This window comes from Colletotrichum jinshuiense, chromosome 6 (assembly GCF_051148585.1).
Source record: "Colletotrichum jinshuiense chromosome 6, complete sequence".
Taxonomy (NCBI): domain Eukaryota; kingdom Fungi; phylum Ascomycota; class Sordariomycetes; order Glomerellales; family Glomerellaceae; genus Colletotrichum; species Colletotrichum jinshuiense.
In genome coordinates this window covers 883,069-898,801 of record NC_139313.1, presented here as the reverse complement: position 1 = coordinate 898,801, position 15,733 = coordinate 883,069, and the positions used below count along the sequence as shown (strand labels likewise).

The window sequence follows — 15,733 nt, the reverse complement described above, 5'->3', positions numbered from 1 at the left end:
GCTCGCATTGAACAGATTGAGCAAAAAAAAGCCGCCGTGAGATTATTAAGTGTTATTAAGGAGGCGCGAAAAAACTTCACAAGAGGGCTGGAATGGGAAAATGGCAAAGAGATGAAGCTCTGAGTTGGCAATGCAGCCAGGCGGCTGGGCTGTACGCTACCGACCCCACAAACCTAGTTCTAGTTGTCTGCAAACTATGACACTGGCGTGCTGGGAGGTCTAAGACAATGGCCCGTAGCGTCTGCAAGAACACGTCAGTAGGGCTGACTGGGCGCGTGGCGGGCAGACGACGGCGATCGCATACGCACATGGGATTTCTCTCTCAAGATGCCGGGGTGCGAATAGAGATGCCGAGCACATCGGGGACCAGTTCAAGTCCGACGGACGCAAGCTTGGGCTTCGGGCATTTGCCAGGCTCAGAACAGTGCGTGGGCATGAAGGCCAACCTGACGCAGGACTGGGCCGAAGAATTGTTGCAAGGGGGGATTTCGGCAACAGATATCGATCGTTTGATGACGGAAGGGTTTCCAACGCAGAGCTGCGAGCACCACCTCGCGGATACGAAGGTGGCGGGCCAGGCGGACCGGATGACAGGTCGCAGGGGTCGTTCGAGTTCTAATGTTTCGTTTGGCGTATCCATCGTTGACACAGAGAAACGGCGAGGAAATTGGCGGTCCCGTTTGGAAGCGGTAGGGGTGAAATTTCTTTTTGAGGCTGCTCGCCTTGATAAATGCAGATTGTCCAGTGCGCTAGTCGGAGGATGCCCTCCTTGCAATATATCGGAACCCCGGCAGCCGAAATGTAGGACTGGCACAAGCACATGCTCACTTGAAAGCTGAACTATGCATAGGAACATACGGATCACGCGTGGAAAGACGATGCAACGTATGTATAGGTTTAGGCCCTGGTGTTCTGCTCGTCTTTGTAGACTTGCCAGCCAATAAGGGTTATTCGGCAAGCCTGTTTCAAGTCTTTGGGATAAAAGCATGTATTTATGTGGAGTGCGAATTTCTGTTAAACATCCCATAGGTGTTTGTAGGTAAACAAAGTTGAAGAAGTTCCGGGTTTCTACATTTTAAGAATGCCCTGTGGATCGTGTAAATAAAGTCTAGAACGGTCATTGGTCTGATGATCTGCGACTCCAACAAGGCGGTAATAGAAGAAAACTGCCATTGTTGGGAGCATCGCATTTAGTACAGTGTAATGGATGGTTGAGAAAACATGTTGAGCCAGAATTTCTGGTAAGTTTGAGTACTTATAATCACTGGTCGCTCGTTCTGGGCGCCGGGGTATATGGAGGAATGTAGTCGGATGTCGGACGAGAGTGTCCGGCCGGGATTGCCGCGAACAGCATATGCAGCACAACTTGGCAATAACCGACGTTGTGATTTACCGCCAGTAGTTTTGCAAACATATACCGCAATGCTATGCTTATTTAGTCACCGGGAGGCGTTGCAACCTAGTTGGGATTAACCGACTTGCGGGGTATCGGGCGACCTTTTTCTCTGGGCTGGGTGCGCCTTGGGCCCCCCATGTCTCCCTGACGGTCAGAGGGGTAATTGTTTGCTTCGGAGGAACGATCAATGATGATTATCGCTCCAACGTACGGCCGAGCGGAACATTACAGAACTATGTGTTGCGTATCAGCTGAGAGAAAATCGATTTGGGCTTCAAATAGACTTCATCGTGAATACTTAAGCGGCGTATGGCGTCAACTAGGTGTATTCGATTCTAACACCTTGATAGTATCCGACCCTGCATCATGGCCCTTCTTTACAGCATTTCGATTCTTGTCTCGCTCGGTTCTGCGCTGATCCTTCCCGATGGTGTGGGAAAGTTGCCTGCGCTGGGTTGGAACTCATGGAACACCTTCGAATGCGATATCAACGAGACTGTGGTCCTCCAGACTGCCAAGGCCATGGTTGACAAGGGGTTCAAGGTTAGATTGCTCTCGTTATCCTACTAAGGCTCTTGTCAGGCTCTCAAACACCCTCAATAGTCTGCCGGGTACACTTATGTAAACCTCGACGACTGCTGGGCCGACATCACTGGTCGCGACAACGTCACCAATCAACTCGTACCCGACGCTGTCAAGTTTCCAAACGGTATGAAGTACGTCGCCGATCAAGTCCATGAGCTGGGTTTGAAACTGGGCATATACAGCAGCGCTGGCACTTTGACATGTGCGGACTATCCTGCCAGTATCGGTTTTGAGTCACTCGATGCGGCCACCTTTGCTGCTTGGGGAGTTGACTGTGAGTCTGATTGGATTTTCCCACCTCATGAAACGTAGTCGGCTATGCTAATCTACAATACTCCCTAGACCTGAAATACGACAACTGTAACGTACCACGGAACTGGACCGATACTTGCAATGCGTGTACCTACCGGATCGCACGGCCGCAGGCGTACCTAAATGGAACTTGTATAGATACCACGGGTCTCTGCGCTGCCGGCTACGACTACTCGACATCGAACACCGCTAAGCGATATTCCATTATGAGAGATGCGCTGCTGACTCAGAACCGTACTATTCTTTATAGTATGTGTAACTGGGGAGCCGCCGACGTGGAGGATTGGGGGGCTCCGGTGGGCAGCTCCTGGAGAACCACCAACGACATCAGACGTGCGTGTTTCCGGACTAATCCTCGGGTACATATTCACCTCTATCAGCACTGCTGACTAGATGCTTGCAGCTAGCTGGAACTATGTCATGTTCATTCTCAATATCAACTCGTTCCTCATGAACGCGGTCGACTTCTGGGGCCACAACGACCTCGACATGCTAGAGGTGGGGAACGCTGGATTGAGCCTGGCAGAGCAGCGCACTCACTTCGCCTTCTGGGCCGCGACGAAAAGCCCGCTTATCATGGGCTGTGACTTGACTAAAGTTTCCGACGAAAGCCGCGATATTATGCTTAACAAGCCTCTCTTGGACTTCAACCAAGACGATGTCTACGGAAAGCCGGCGAAGCCATACAAGTGGGGCACCAACGCAGACTGGACCTTCAACGCCTCGCATCCGGCCGAGTGCTGGTCGGGCAAGAGTAAACAGGGCGTCTTGGTCCTTCTGCTCAACAACAACGGCGCCACCCGCAACTTGACCGTCGACTTCGGCGAGGTCCCGGAACTCAACCCCAACAAAAGCTACACAGTCACCGACGCATGGACCGGGAAGAGGGAGCGAGGTGGGCGTGGCTTCTACAGTGTTAGTGTGGGTCCTCGTGATACGGCTGCGCTACTCTTCAAGCCTGAACATGGCTGGAATTAGTCGGGGTGCTGCGCTGTTGGAGGAGTCGAGACTCGAGAGAAATGAGGTATGTGACCATACAGGGTGGAATTAGTCGTAGTGCTTCGCGCTGTGAATTCAACTTGCTTCGACCTTCGTGGTTAGAAGTGATCATCTGCCTCAGCCGAAACCAGCACAACTTGCTAGTTCTGCACAAGCACAGGGTCCTATTTCGAAGAGGGACCGTACATACGTATAATGGAAAGCTAGTACGGACATTACCCTAGCATCGCTGAGGGCGATACGGCCATGAGCCGCTCGGGGCTTATCTCATGCGAGAGAAATTTGGGAAATTATACAATACATGTAAACAAAACTTATCATCACGACATATAGCAAAAACTAGTACATCCCCGCAGACTTCTTCACCAATACTACCAATCATAATGGTGGGGCCTGCGTTGGAAGTCGTAGAGGACTAGCGCACAAGACCTACCATGTAGGTCGCGGCACGTTGCTTTTTCCTGTAACATGGAACCCAGGCGAGTGGTTGAATCCCACCCAAGGTGACATGATGTGGTGGTGGCAGCCGTTGCATGTCAACTCCCGCAATATCCCGAGTGATGGCCCTTTTGACAGAGACCCGCATGAGCTGAGATGTCCACTGCCCAAGATTTCATGTCGGTCTCTCTCCGCACCATGATATCTTCTTCCATCGCCTAAAAGACAACAAACTAATTCTAGGCAGGATGCCGCACATAATCCTCCGTAACGCGTCTTGAGAGAACAAAGACGGGCGGCGTTGCCTGTCGCAATCGGTCAAGGTGTTGCGATACAAGTCAGCCGACATGTCAGGGTTGGGCCAGAAAACAGTCCAACCCGCAACTGTCTCCGTATTTGGACATGAGTCCCTGCCGGTAGTTTCCCCCGCAATGTGGCTGCAGGCAACGGTATCAATCTGACAGTACCGACTCTGCCAACTGACTTGGCATGCCCGCTAATTATCAGAACTCTCCGAACCAGGCACAACCGCACCGGCATCATCTGACCAGTCCCTTGTCTTCGACCTGCACTACGATTTCCTTTCAATGCAACTAGCGAAAACACGGTATAGTACGGACGCAGTCATAAGCCATTCTCTGATTTATGAGGTTTTTTTCCCCCACCGCTAGACCGTCCACTGGGCCATTTAATTCATGGACTTTTTGCTGACTGTGCTGGGAGGATATGCGGACCGGGTAGCCTCAAAGTCAGTGAATGAAATCACGATTGGCGGATAAAAAACAAACAAGACTTTTGCCGAGTTGTCAGCCTGCCTATTAAGAGACAATTCAATCTCTGATTGGCCTCAAAATCAGGCTTGCATCTGGATGAGAAAAGTTGAATGAACCATAAGATCGAAAAAAGGGTACGTTCCACAAACTTTTGCCAACTCCACTAATGCAGGCTGACCACGGCACTGAGACTGGATATCACACTTTAAGTGCAACCGTCTTGCAGATTCCGTCTCCTCGTTCTCGACACCAGACTGCTGCACCACCAATCCGATCGATCCATTATATTAACTCTTTCCTCTCCTGTCCGAGGACCTCGGCACTTGTTAGACGAAACTGCGGGGTCAGAGAATGTGAATTCGATCGATGGTCACTACCCCGACCTATGTGTGTATTGTCGACTTGTTCACTCGATGCTGTGCAACCCGTTCATCTACGATGTCGTTCGTGGGGGCTTATGCTTACCTGCAATGCTGACCCCACTCAGTGCCTGACCCCGTCAGTGCACCCAACCAAGGGATATGGGTAATCGGGTCATTTTCGCACCCTTTTGAGACCAATAAAAGGACACCCAGAGACATGTCGTGCGGAGAAATCTGGGCCAGGAGGCGGTAATGTGAGTTGGCACTCGATGGAGTGGGAGGTAACCTAGACAAGCTGAAACGGCCTAATGTGAAAGTAATCAATGCGTGGTTCGTCTTGTCAAAACGTCCCAAGGCATCATCCGAACACACCAAATGATCCAAACAGGCAATTTGAATAGCCATGTTGATTAATTCTTCGCAACTTACACCCGGATTTGGCATGACAAGATCCGGACTGTACGTCAAATCTGGGGACAAGCCTGGCCAAGCATGATCGACCACCCCTGCGCAGGAACATGGTAGGCCTTGCGAGTACTGTTTGTCGATGTTTTTGTATACGAGACATCAGAGTTTACTTTAGTTTGCTCTGTATGACAATATGGCCTTTGATGATATCGGCCCATTTGAGACCTCAGTCGCTTCGACTCCGCACCCATCATCCTCCAATACAGATGGAACCAAAACAAAAAGAACACGCCGATGGGTCTCCTTCGACAGCCGAGGGATGTTGAGAGCCGAGGAACCTGAACGGCCAAGGAGAAGATCTCGTGAATATGTCTCTTCAAGCGTAGATGCGACGAGGCTGTGGCTAGCATCAGTGTCTATAAGAACCCGTTGAGAACTCACCTCGAAAACAATTATAGCATCCCATCCTCACCAGCTTCCTATCAGCCACACGCAGTCTTTTCCATTCACTTTGATTCTTTCCGTCTTGTCCGTGACAAGATACTTCTACAAACAAATCACTCCTGACAAGTTGAAACGCTTGACGCTTTACCTTTCACCATGAAGTTCTTCAACACTCTGGTTCTGGCCTCCACTGCCTTGGCCTTCCCCACGGCCACAAAGGACAAGCGTCAGACCGTCGGCATCACCGCCAATGAGTTCAAGTTGAGCGGGTGCAAAGACATCATCTTTGTCTGGGCTCGTGGCTCCACGGAGCTTGGCAACATGGTGGGTTTTGGCTTAAGCTGTCGAGTCTCTCACGATACTCGACTTCCTGACCTATCTTCTAATCTATTTGCGAATAGGGAACTGTTGTGGGCCCCGGTGTCGCGAACAACCTGAAGAGTGCATTCCCGGGCAAGGTTGCCGTTCAGGGTGTTGACTATGCCGCGCTGCTGTCGACCAACTTCCTCCCTGGAGGTGCCGACCCCGCTGGCATTAGCGAGATGGAAGATATTCTCGGCGATATCGCCAGCAAGTGCCCCAACGCCATCGTCGTCACCGGAGGATACTCGTAAGAAAAAGACAATGCTGCATTTTGAATGATTGCTGACCGGACCAATAGCCAAGGCGCGGCCCTCAACCACCGCGCCATCGAGGACCTCCCCGCCGCGCAGAAGAACCAGATTGCCGGAGTCGTCACCTTCGGAGACACCCAGTGGCGCGCCGACAACGGCCAGATCCCCAACTTCCCCAAGGAGAAGGTGAAGATCATCTGCGCCGCGAACCCGCGCGACACTGTTTGCGACGGAAACCTGTCCGCGGCCGTTCTGGCACCTCACCTCTCGTACGGCGCCAACGCCGGCGAGGGCGCCGATTTCCTCATCGGAAAGATCCGTGCCGTTTTGGGGGCTTAAGACTGCTCTTATGACCTGATGTCTCGCGGCCCTTGGGGTGGGATTTGCTTATTTGGGGGTTGCGCCCCGGGGTCAGACTTGCCGTGTGAGCTGATGGGGCTGGTCTCGCACATAACTTCATGAAAATATGGTTGGGCCTTTTTGTTCTTTCTTTTTCATCGCGGTACGAAGCTTCTGGAGGCTTCTGCAATTACTCTCGTTTCATGCCAGACATGATTTTAGGAAACCGGTGGTTGTCATTTTCTCTCAAAACTGTAACCTTTCTTTACAAAATATATCGCTGTTGCCCACGTCTTCATTTTCCATCTTAGTGACCTGTCCACTATTGAATAACTAGCCCATGAGCAAAATTTGATCCCTGCTAAGCAGTGTGCTACAGCGGGGGTGTTAATAAACCGAGGTCAGACAATCCCGCTTTTTGGAGGGTTGCATTCCGGCTCACAGCTTTGGGCTTCGCCGCTTCCTTGGCTGGTTCCATTATCCAATCTACCTAGTAGCATTTCTTCATTCTTCACTGGCAGCGAACAGAGCCTCAGCTGCGCTAATGGTCAAGAAGAATGACACTAAAGAATATCTCATCGTTTCATCCGGTTTCTTTTTTCTGCATGTTCTGTCCCTTACCCACCTTACTTTCCACTTTTCACATTACTGGTCCGGTCGACCTTGTCCTTCTGCGGCACCGTTGGGCTGCAACGACTCCACGATTTTAAGACATCCAGAATGAGAACTAACTGTGTAGTGCAATCTGGAGTGTCTCTAGCTTTCGCAGGGCAGCAATTCGTGGGACGAAATCTGTTGATTCATCACACCCACTTCACTGGGTTCTCGGAATCTTTTTCCAGGGGTCCTATTGGTGTACAAATTGAGGGGTAATTCATGTTTCCAAGTTTGCAGTTACACTGAGCCGTATTATGTAGATGATGTTAAGTCAAGCCTTGTTTTTACCCTTTTGAGTAACTCTCGCGAAGGAAACCGGTGCCTTAGTTTCTCAAGCCCCGCCTGGGGTGCAGCCTGCACTGCACCCCACTGTGGGCACTGCGCCGTCCACGTTGACTACACCTGGCAATCATGGTGATGCGATTGGCGAACGAATTCCATGTAGCTAAGCCCCTGTCGAGTTAAACACAACGGCGACTTTCAGCAAGTCGCCCTGCCGAGGTATAAGAAGCAACCGTTTACGAGGCTTTGACTAGAGCAAGAATGCCAATTAATCTGCGTCAATCCCCTCTTTTGGAACCACTTACAACAAATCCACAAACTAAATGCATTCAAGTAATTCAGGGAAAATGCGAATGATGCAGCAGCCGAGGTCCCGAGGCTCGAAACCTCACGTATGGTCTCGTATCCAATGTTGATAATGAGCGAAGCCATATAAATAGCCTAGATGTAATTGTAACAAGCCATATCCCAGTCCCACAATCCTTCAGCACACTCTCAACGTAACCGACTTGCAAGCATAGTTCATCTCATATCAACCATCATGCTGTCTACTCGTTTTCTCGCTCTTTCTCTCATGTCTCTAGCCTACGTGACGGCCCAGGAATGTCCAGAAATCCCGGACACCGGGGTGACCATTGGTGACCCGGTGCCGATCCGGCCGCAGGACATCCCAGCGGGTTGTTCCGACTATGAGATTCTTGTCGGTGGGTCTTACTTGGATTCCGTGTCAATGCATTCAAGTTGACGCCACACCCAGCCCGAGGAACTAGTGAACCGAACTTCGAAGGGGGCGGTGGTAAGTTCGGCATCATCGTCGGCGACCCGGTCGTCAGTAATACGACCCTTGTCCTGCCCGGTGCTAGAGGATACCCTGTTCAGGTGAGGATACAGTCCATTTCGTAGTAAGTATGATACTCTGTTAACTCGTTCAAAGTACCCAGCCAGCTCGCAGATTATCTCTGGCACCCTACGGGGCTCCATAGACGTGGTGAACCGCCTCATTTCTCAAGCCGTTGCTTGCCCAAAACAGACTTTCTCTTTGGTCGGCTATTCTCAGGGTGCTGGCGTGATGCATGCCGCTGCGGACAATATCCCAACAGCGCTCTATGGCCGGATCAAGTCCCTTGTGATGTTTGGGGACGGCTATCTACGACTCGGAGCCAATGCAAGCAAATTCCCCGCCGGATTGAACGAGAAAGTGAGGCAGGTCTGTGCACCTGGCGACCCGGTAAGATCTCATGCTGCACGACAGAATTGGTCTATGCCGTGCTCGGACTAACTCTTTGTGCCTTCTCCCCAGGTTTGCGACCCGGCGGGTACCTGCACGTTCTATCATCTGACTTATATTCGCCCCGAGTACATTGATCCTGCCGTCAACTTTATTGTCCAAAAGTTCACTCAGTAAATCGGATGTGGGTGATACTTGATGATGAATCCAGCTAGCAGCACGGATGCCGTAAGAGAGCAGGGCGAGCAGTCAATTCCAGGCCCAATGTGTTGTGGCTTGTTTGACTCATCTAGTCTGCAAGATTCTACTGTTTTAATCTGTCATGGTTGAAATGGCGATTGAGTGAAATTTGTTTGTTTAGCTTACCTAGTCGCTGCCGTTAACGAAGCTGTTTCACCATCATGTTTCTCATCGTCAATCAGTGCCATGAGGTTCAAGTGGTTGCTTGTGTAACACTAACTAGTACAAGCGCTTAAGACTATCTCACCAGTAAGAACATCAGTTTGTTAGTCCCTCCGCAGTATAAGTAGGGCTAGTGTCTTCTAGCGTACCCGCACCCATTCACCAATTCGGCTTCGGAAGCGCTCTTCGAAGTTCATTCAAGCTATCTTCACCTCGCCCCTCCTTTTCACATTCCGTTTCTCGAGCTGTTTCAATCCGCGTATGCGTCGATCTGCATCATGGGCTCTTAAGGGACCTTTCGCCCCGAAAATGTTGTCTTAAGCACTACTTGATCTGGTATCTGAATTGTTGAATTTTGCTATGACTCTGGGTGCTAGATGTACCAATTACACAATGGGGTCTCATGTATATGTTTCTGGGCGCAAAGCTTTCTACTTATGGTCAAATAAAGAAGGAGTTGCTGTTAGGTTTACTTCCCTTTGCTGAGAGATTAATTCTTCAAACTGTCACATCTTAAAGCGCCTCAGCGATGCATGAAGGAATACAAAGGGTACACTTTTATACATACCTTTTCATACTATGTAGTCTGGTGCAGTAATATTCCCGTGGATTCTCGATATGTATCCTAGCGTATTTGGCATTCGACCTTCGAGGAATTGGGGCCTAGAACGACGGGTTGGCCCACTTGCTTGGTCAATGACTCGGTGCAAATTGCCGGGTTCTGTTGAGCCAGTCTGACACCTTGCATACCCTTTTTGGATAATGATTCGTAAAAGACCAAGAGATGCGGCAGAATGAATTCCGAAACCACGGCCACTGAAAAAATAGCGTACAAAGGCCGGGTTAGTCAGAGTGAGCGGCAGGACCCTTTCAGAATAATGTCCGGTTTCATTCGGAGAAATGAATAGAAACCGCCCTTAACCCCGAATCTAATTGTCAATTACTGTTTCTTGGCGTATCTTGACTGAGGCGCATCGCAGCGGTGCACTGCAGCGGCTACAGTGGCCGCTTGCTTCGCCTTTACGTATGCCCTGAAGTACGCATACATTGTGTTAAGCTACTCCCCTAACCAAACATTGCCTGGCACGTTGTCATGAGGAATCTTGGAGCCCACAATGAGAGATTTCGGTCATCCCGCGGAATATGCCCAGAATGTGGGAATGTGGTGTCGGCATGGAAGCCAAGAAACTCGCCGAGACAGTGCTGTCGCGGCCTGTCAAGTAAGAGGAAGCGCAACTGCCAAGCGCAAAGTCCGACACTTGGCGTCAAACTTTCACGTGCTTCCTTTGCGTTTCTATGTCACCACTAAGACGGCTCGATAAACGAAGGGCTTCTAGTGTATCGAAGTAGCATGCGGCTCAACCAGTATATTCGCGCCCTGTTAACATGCGGCCAGGGTTTCCTCAGAGACTTGGGACGGTGAGCCGCAGTCGTCTAATAAAATGCCCCCTGCGGGCGGACGGGGTGGGGAGAAAGGCCGACGCGCCCAGCTTTAAGCAGGGGCCGGTGCGACCTCGCAGGTGCTCCTTGTTTCAGGATGCTGAAACGGGGTTCCACATTGTTTTTGCCTCAGAATCGACTGACATCAGGAGCGATTCACAATGCCGACGAAGGACCACGGCATTAGACCATGTCCTATGTTGAGAATCCAAAAGCAAAACGTGTTTTGCGATGTGATCAAGATGGAAGAGTCAACAGAAAAACAGCCCTAAAGCTAGCTTGCAGATGTTAGCCGTTGTACATGCAGTCAACCGGGTAGTAGTGATTGGAGGTTGTGTACGAAGTACTTCGTAAACTCGGGTGTTGATCGCAAATGGTTCGTAGATCCGCAAATCAAGGTTGGGATTTACAGGTGCCAGATGACAGATGAGGAGTGGAACTGCCGTGGTCGGTGCATCCCCGTTTCGGGTGGCCCCGACGCTACCTTACTCGATGGGACCATTTTCCAGACTTGACAACGCAATTCGCTGCCCTCGCTGCATTTGCTGCCCCCTTTTGAAACCGAAATGAGATGATATGAGCCCATTCCCAAGCCCATGTGTATTGAAATGACCATACAGGCCCAGACGCGCGCTTCGAATATCTTGGCGCCCCGACCCACGCCGTCGCACCGGGTCATTACAGAGGTGTGGGACGCTGAGATGGCCGGCCCAGCCAAAATTCCTTGATATACGACGCCAGAGCCACACTTTGTTTAGTCAATTCCGCACACGTCCAGACTGCTGATCCTGGTGATCGTTGAGCCTCTCCATCATTTCAGCCTGTTTATTTTTCTTATTTTTCGCCTTTGTTTGAGCAGGTGTCACCCATCTTCCAGCCATGCCCGTTCTCGACTCGCGTCTTATTCAGGAGGGGGTCGTTGCAGTTGGCCACGAGATCATGAAGAGAAGTGTTGACCACACAGTTCTCGAAACGTTGGCAGTTGGTAAGTCCCTCTTTCGTTACCGAGCCGCGATTATGGATCTGCGGGTTCGCTAACCTGTTCGCCACAGCGGGGACATGTATATTTGGGGTTGGAGGATTCATCTACTGGATCAACAAGAAATAGATGGCCAACACCAGGGGGTAAGACACCTTGGTCCAGAGGCCTCATACATATACAGTAGACTAATGTTGTCAAAATTGGCCAGAGTCCCCAGAAGCGAAGCAACACAATGCGCTCCAGATAACCATCGGCACCAACTACAACAGCTCACAGTATGGAGTGATAGCACGACCAAGGTGCAGGACACCAAGAACCCCCGACTAGTAATCATATATAATGTGCCGGCCAAGCATCTCTGGAGCTGAGACGCGAAAAAGATATATGCACACGGAGACCTGGACCTTTCAGACACACCAAGCCGCCATCTTAATGACGACCTGGCTTACATCGTTTGCTACAACATGAATGACTCTTGAAGCATTGCATCAGGCATACCAGTTAGTAGCAAACCTGTTTTCAGATTAGAAATGGTTGAAAAACCTTGATACCCTACAACCAGAATCGCTAGAGATACTTATTATAATACATATGCAAAATTATTCCGCCTGATATAGAGTAGCTTTCCATCTTGAGAGCCACGACAGAGAATATGTCTGTTCGCATTAGGCCTAATCAGGCCCAATGTCCCGTTTCTTTGTTAATTAAACTGATTGGGAACATGAATTGGTAAAGCTGCTTTGATATACGTGACAGCCAACTAATGTCACTCTCCCGAAAAATTCAATCATCCAACATGGGCCATCCCCGCAAAAAGCGCCCGCCGGGGAATTGTGCGGCGCAGGACACAAGGGTCTCGTCTCCCATGGCCCAATAACTCAAACTGATCCAGCCTTCTTACACCTGAGTTGACCACAAGCCCTGATAGCTACAACAATCGACATGAAGATTGTACCACATTATGACGTTGCCATCTGGCAAATACCCGAAAATGAAGATGACTGCAGCCTCGTCATACAAATCAACAGCGAATACGCATTCTGTTACATAGTCTCTCATCCACATTTTCGTCAGTCGCTCAGGATTCGCAGAGTAATGCTTCAAATTAATAGACCTACTCCAGTCTGGAGAAGGACGATTTCTATGTGGAAGATGCGTGCAACTGGCTATCAAAGCTGGTTGAACCTCTTTTAGCCCAGCTGACACCGTCATCTACGGTATTTTCTATTGATAGACGGCCGATTCTCTCCCAGTATCTTTTTATCCTGAATTTCGGTTGCGTTATTGATGTTGCAAACAAACCATGGGCATATCAGCTATACACTCAGGACCATTACTAATCCAGCCCTGCCATCGTTGTGGACGACGAATTTCTTACTGGTCTCAATCCACACAATCCAGACATACATTTAACATCAATATAATCCACGATTACCCCGAAGACGCTCTGATGAATCGACTAACCAAGGTCCTTATTGATGGGGGCGATAACGGACTGGTTATCTGTTTCTCTGAGCGTTTTGGACTCTCGCTCAGATCAGCACATTCTAAAAGAGAACTTACGAGTATCTAGAGTCACTCTCTAGAAAGAATGTGCAAAGAATGAATTGGACTCTCCTTGACACGAGCGTCCTAAGAACGAGACGATGAAGGGTCTGTCGCTGTCAAATCCATCACAATCCTCGGCAAGGGGTACAGACTTAGATCGCCGTTAACACCGTGTTCAAATTGAACCCCGGATCGCCAAGACAACTGGGTCTTTGTTGGATGATTGGGCTGACATTCATGCCATCCATAGCCAACCGCCCGAGGGGCTATGATCTATCAAACATATGCTGACTAACACCCCTGGAACTATCCACTTGGTGAGACCCGTGCTGCCTAGTGTCAGCGAAGGGATATAACCACTGTAGTCATCATGCAACATTGAGGGGGCACCTCTCTTTTGCGCATGTGACTCAATGGTATAGTTCCGACACCTATCGTATGCGACAATGACATAACTATATGTACTCATCGACCCCCAAAAAAAGCACTTCCAGTCACCCGTTCTATAATTGACCTTGAAAACAAGCCACCCCGACGACCGAAAGGAAACAGAAAATGCCCATCGCAACCCTTGCTCCAGAGCTCCTCAGCCAGTGCCTCGGCAACCTCAGCCGGGAAGACTTGGCTCGAGCGAGCCTTGTGTGTCGTGGGTGGCTTGAACCAAGCCGCGACCACTACTGGAGTAGTACCGGGGTGAATATCATGGACGAAAGCGCCAAGCTTCTGGCGCCGGTGCTGGCCGAGGGTACGATGGTGCCGCGCAAGATCAAGGGCATCCAAATCGACGAGTCGGACGATTTCGAGTACCGTGAGGCAGAGGACACGGCTACATGGCAGACCCACCTGGGTAGCATCATGGAACACTTCTCGGCTGTGTCGGAGCTGACTGTCGGCTGTCTGGATCTGAGCCAGTTCCCCGCAGAGCGGCGGACACAGATCCTACGGCCAGGCCAGGTCCAGAAGGTGCTCATCATCCAGTGGCTCAAGGTTGAGCACGAGCGAGAGGCAGCATCATTTGTCTTAAACCAACCTAACATCAACTTCCTCGGTATTGGCGCCGTCTTGCTAGCCCAGAATGAAAAGAAAAAGGACGATAAGGATGAAAATGAGGAAAACCACAAGGATGAAAATAGCAAGATGAACGAGAACGACTCAGCCTCTATTGTATCGCCACCGTCGCCACCAGACTACGTGGTCAGGCTGAACAAGCTCCGACATCTGGTCCTATTCTCGGGCACTGGAGGCTTAGTCTGGTCACACATTGTGCCGTCACTGGCAAAAGGGATGCTCATGGAGCTGAAGACCCTCATCGCCAACTGTCATGACAGAGACGCGTTTGCCAAGCTGATTGGCGCCGCGGCGCCGGCACTTCGATCATTGGCTGTCTCCTTCAACGGTCCTGGTATGTCTTTGGGATGCCCCCTCTTATTTTGAGCATAACTCAAGGAGACAGCTAAGACTTCTTTCTTTTCTAATAGGCATCGACATTGACGTGAGCAACGCAAAATCCTTGAGCAACCTTAGCATTAGTCTTGCCAATTACCCCGGAAGGGAGCATGTCCTAGCAGACACAGTCGCCACCATCTCGTCAGCGCCGCCAAGCCTCGAAAACGTCTTTTTGAACATCGGTCCGGGGACCATTGAGAAGGACAAGCAGCTAGACAGCGCATCCCTGCAGTGGGCAACCCTTGACGCTGTGCTCGCAGGAATGCCGCTGCTTCGGAGCATCACCATCATTTTGGTGTTCGATTCATGCATCAGTATGGTTTTGAGCATGCCTGGCGGTGCCGGCGGCTTCGTTGAAAAATGGAAAAACCAGGCTCTCGACTACATCAAGACCCGGTTGCCAGGATGCGACGCCAAAGGCATCATTGAGGTGAAGAACGTCACTGGCTCGTGGACCAACGGCGCTTTTGCAGATCACCCACTGCCGGAGTAAATTGGTTGTTCTATTGAATAAAAGACATGGTATATCAATTATTGATAGTGAAAAGGCCTATAAACGTATGATATTGTAGCATTAAATTTTGAAATCGACATAGGCAAATGGGATACAGAACACTCAGTCAGTCGAGCTAGTCTCGAGTTAAGCGTTGTCTCCAAACGCTTGCAACAGTGCCATCCTAAATATAAGCAATGCAATCAAATGTACCAGAGTTGCAGTTATTACTGGGGCTTCTCAGGCGTTGACGTCAGTTTTGAGGCCGGGTTTTGCGTGCTCAGTTCCTGAAAAGTGGAGGGAAGAGGTTGTCTTGATTTATTGTCTAATCCAAGAATATCAATAGGAGATGCTTTCTTGGGTACCGACGGTAGATGCAGTGAATTACAAGGCTTGCAATGTTTTAGGTTGATTTTCTATTACCTACAGACTCTAGATGATGTACTCTGACTAGATGTTTGTGGTGTTAGACAGTACCTTATTGAGGTGGAAACACATCTTCCATGTCCTCTCACATGATCAAGTTTCCAGCAAAATACGCCGTCCCGGCGGCCTCACTCACCAATCAGTGGAGTGGCTATTTCT

At 50.1% G+C, this 15,733-nt stretch overlaps 5 protein-coding genes across 5 annotated transcripts; all 5 read left to right on the top strand.

Moving 5' to 3' along the window:
- Positions 1-1,762: 1,762 nt before the first annotated feature.
- EsH8_VI_000218 (glycoside hydrolase family 27 protein) lies at positions 1,763-3,271 on the top strand (the record flags this gene model as incomplete). The annotated part of the gene is made up of 4 exons (XM_083271471.1): positions 1,763-1,939; positions 2,000-2,255; positions 2,324-2,626; positions 2,697-3,271. 4 exons carry the CDS (start codon positions 1,763-1,765, stop codon positions 3,269-3,271), a joined length of 1,311 nt encoding a protein of 436 aa, XP_083126645.1.
- A 2,602-nt stretch (positions 3,272-5,873) lies between these two features.
- On the top strand, positions 5,874-6,670 carry EsH8_VI_000217 (uncharacterized protein; the record flags this gene model as incomplete). Its single annotated transcript, XM_083271470.1, has 3 exons — positions 5,874-6,041; positions 6,119-6,327; positions 6,379-6,670. 3 exons carry the CDS (start codon positions 5,874-5,876, stop codon positions 6,668-6,670), a joined length of 669 nt encoding a protein of 222 aa, XP_083126644.1.
- Positions 6,671-8,150: 1,480 nt separating this feature from the next.
- EsH8_VI_000216 (uncharacterized protein) lies at positions 8,151-9,014 on the top strand (the record flags this gene model as incomplete). Its single annotated transcript, XM_083271469.1, has 4 exons — positions 8,151-8,313; positions 8,367-8,511; positions 8,555-8,837; positions 8,910-9,014. The coding sequence occupies 4 exons, from the start codon at positions 8,151-8,153 to the stop codon at positions 9,012-9,014; spliced, it is 696 nt and encodes a 231-aa protein (XP_083126643.1).
- Positions 9,015-11,558: 2,544 nt separating this feature from the next.
- EsH8_VI_000215 (uncharacterized protein) lies at positions 11,559-11,787 on the top strand (the record flags this gene model as incomplete). The annotated part of the gene is made up of 2 exons (XM_083271468.1): positions 11,559-11,664; positions 11,732-11,787. The coding sequence occupies 2 exons, from the start codon at positions 11,559-11,561 to the stop codon at positions 11,785-11,787; spliced, it is 162 nt and encodes a 53-aa protein (XP_083126642.1).
- A 1,977-nt stretch (positions 11,788-13,764) lies between these two features.
- Positions 13,765-15,148, top strand: EsH8_VI_000214 (F-box protein; the record flags this gene model as incomplete). The annotated part of the gene is made up of 2 exons (XM_083271467.1): positions 13,765-14,611; positions 14,688-15,148. 2 exons carry the CDS (start codon positions 13,765-13,767, stop codon positions 15,146-15,148), a joined length of 1,308 nt encoding a protein of 435 aa, XP_083126641.1.
- Positions 15,149-15,733: the final 585 nt, after the last annotated feature.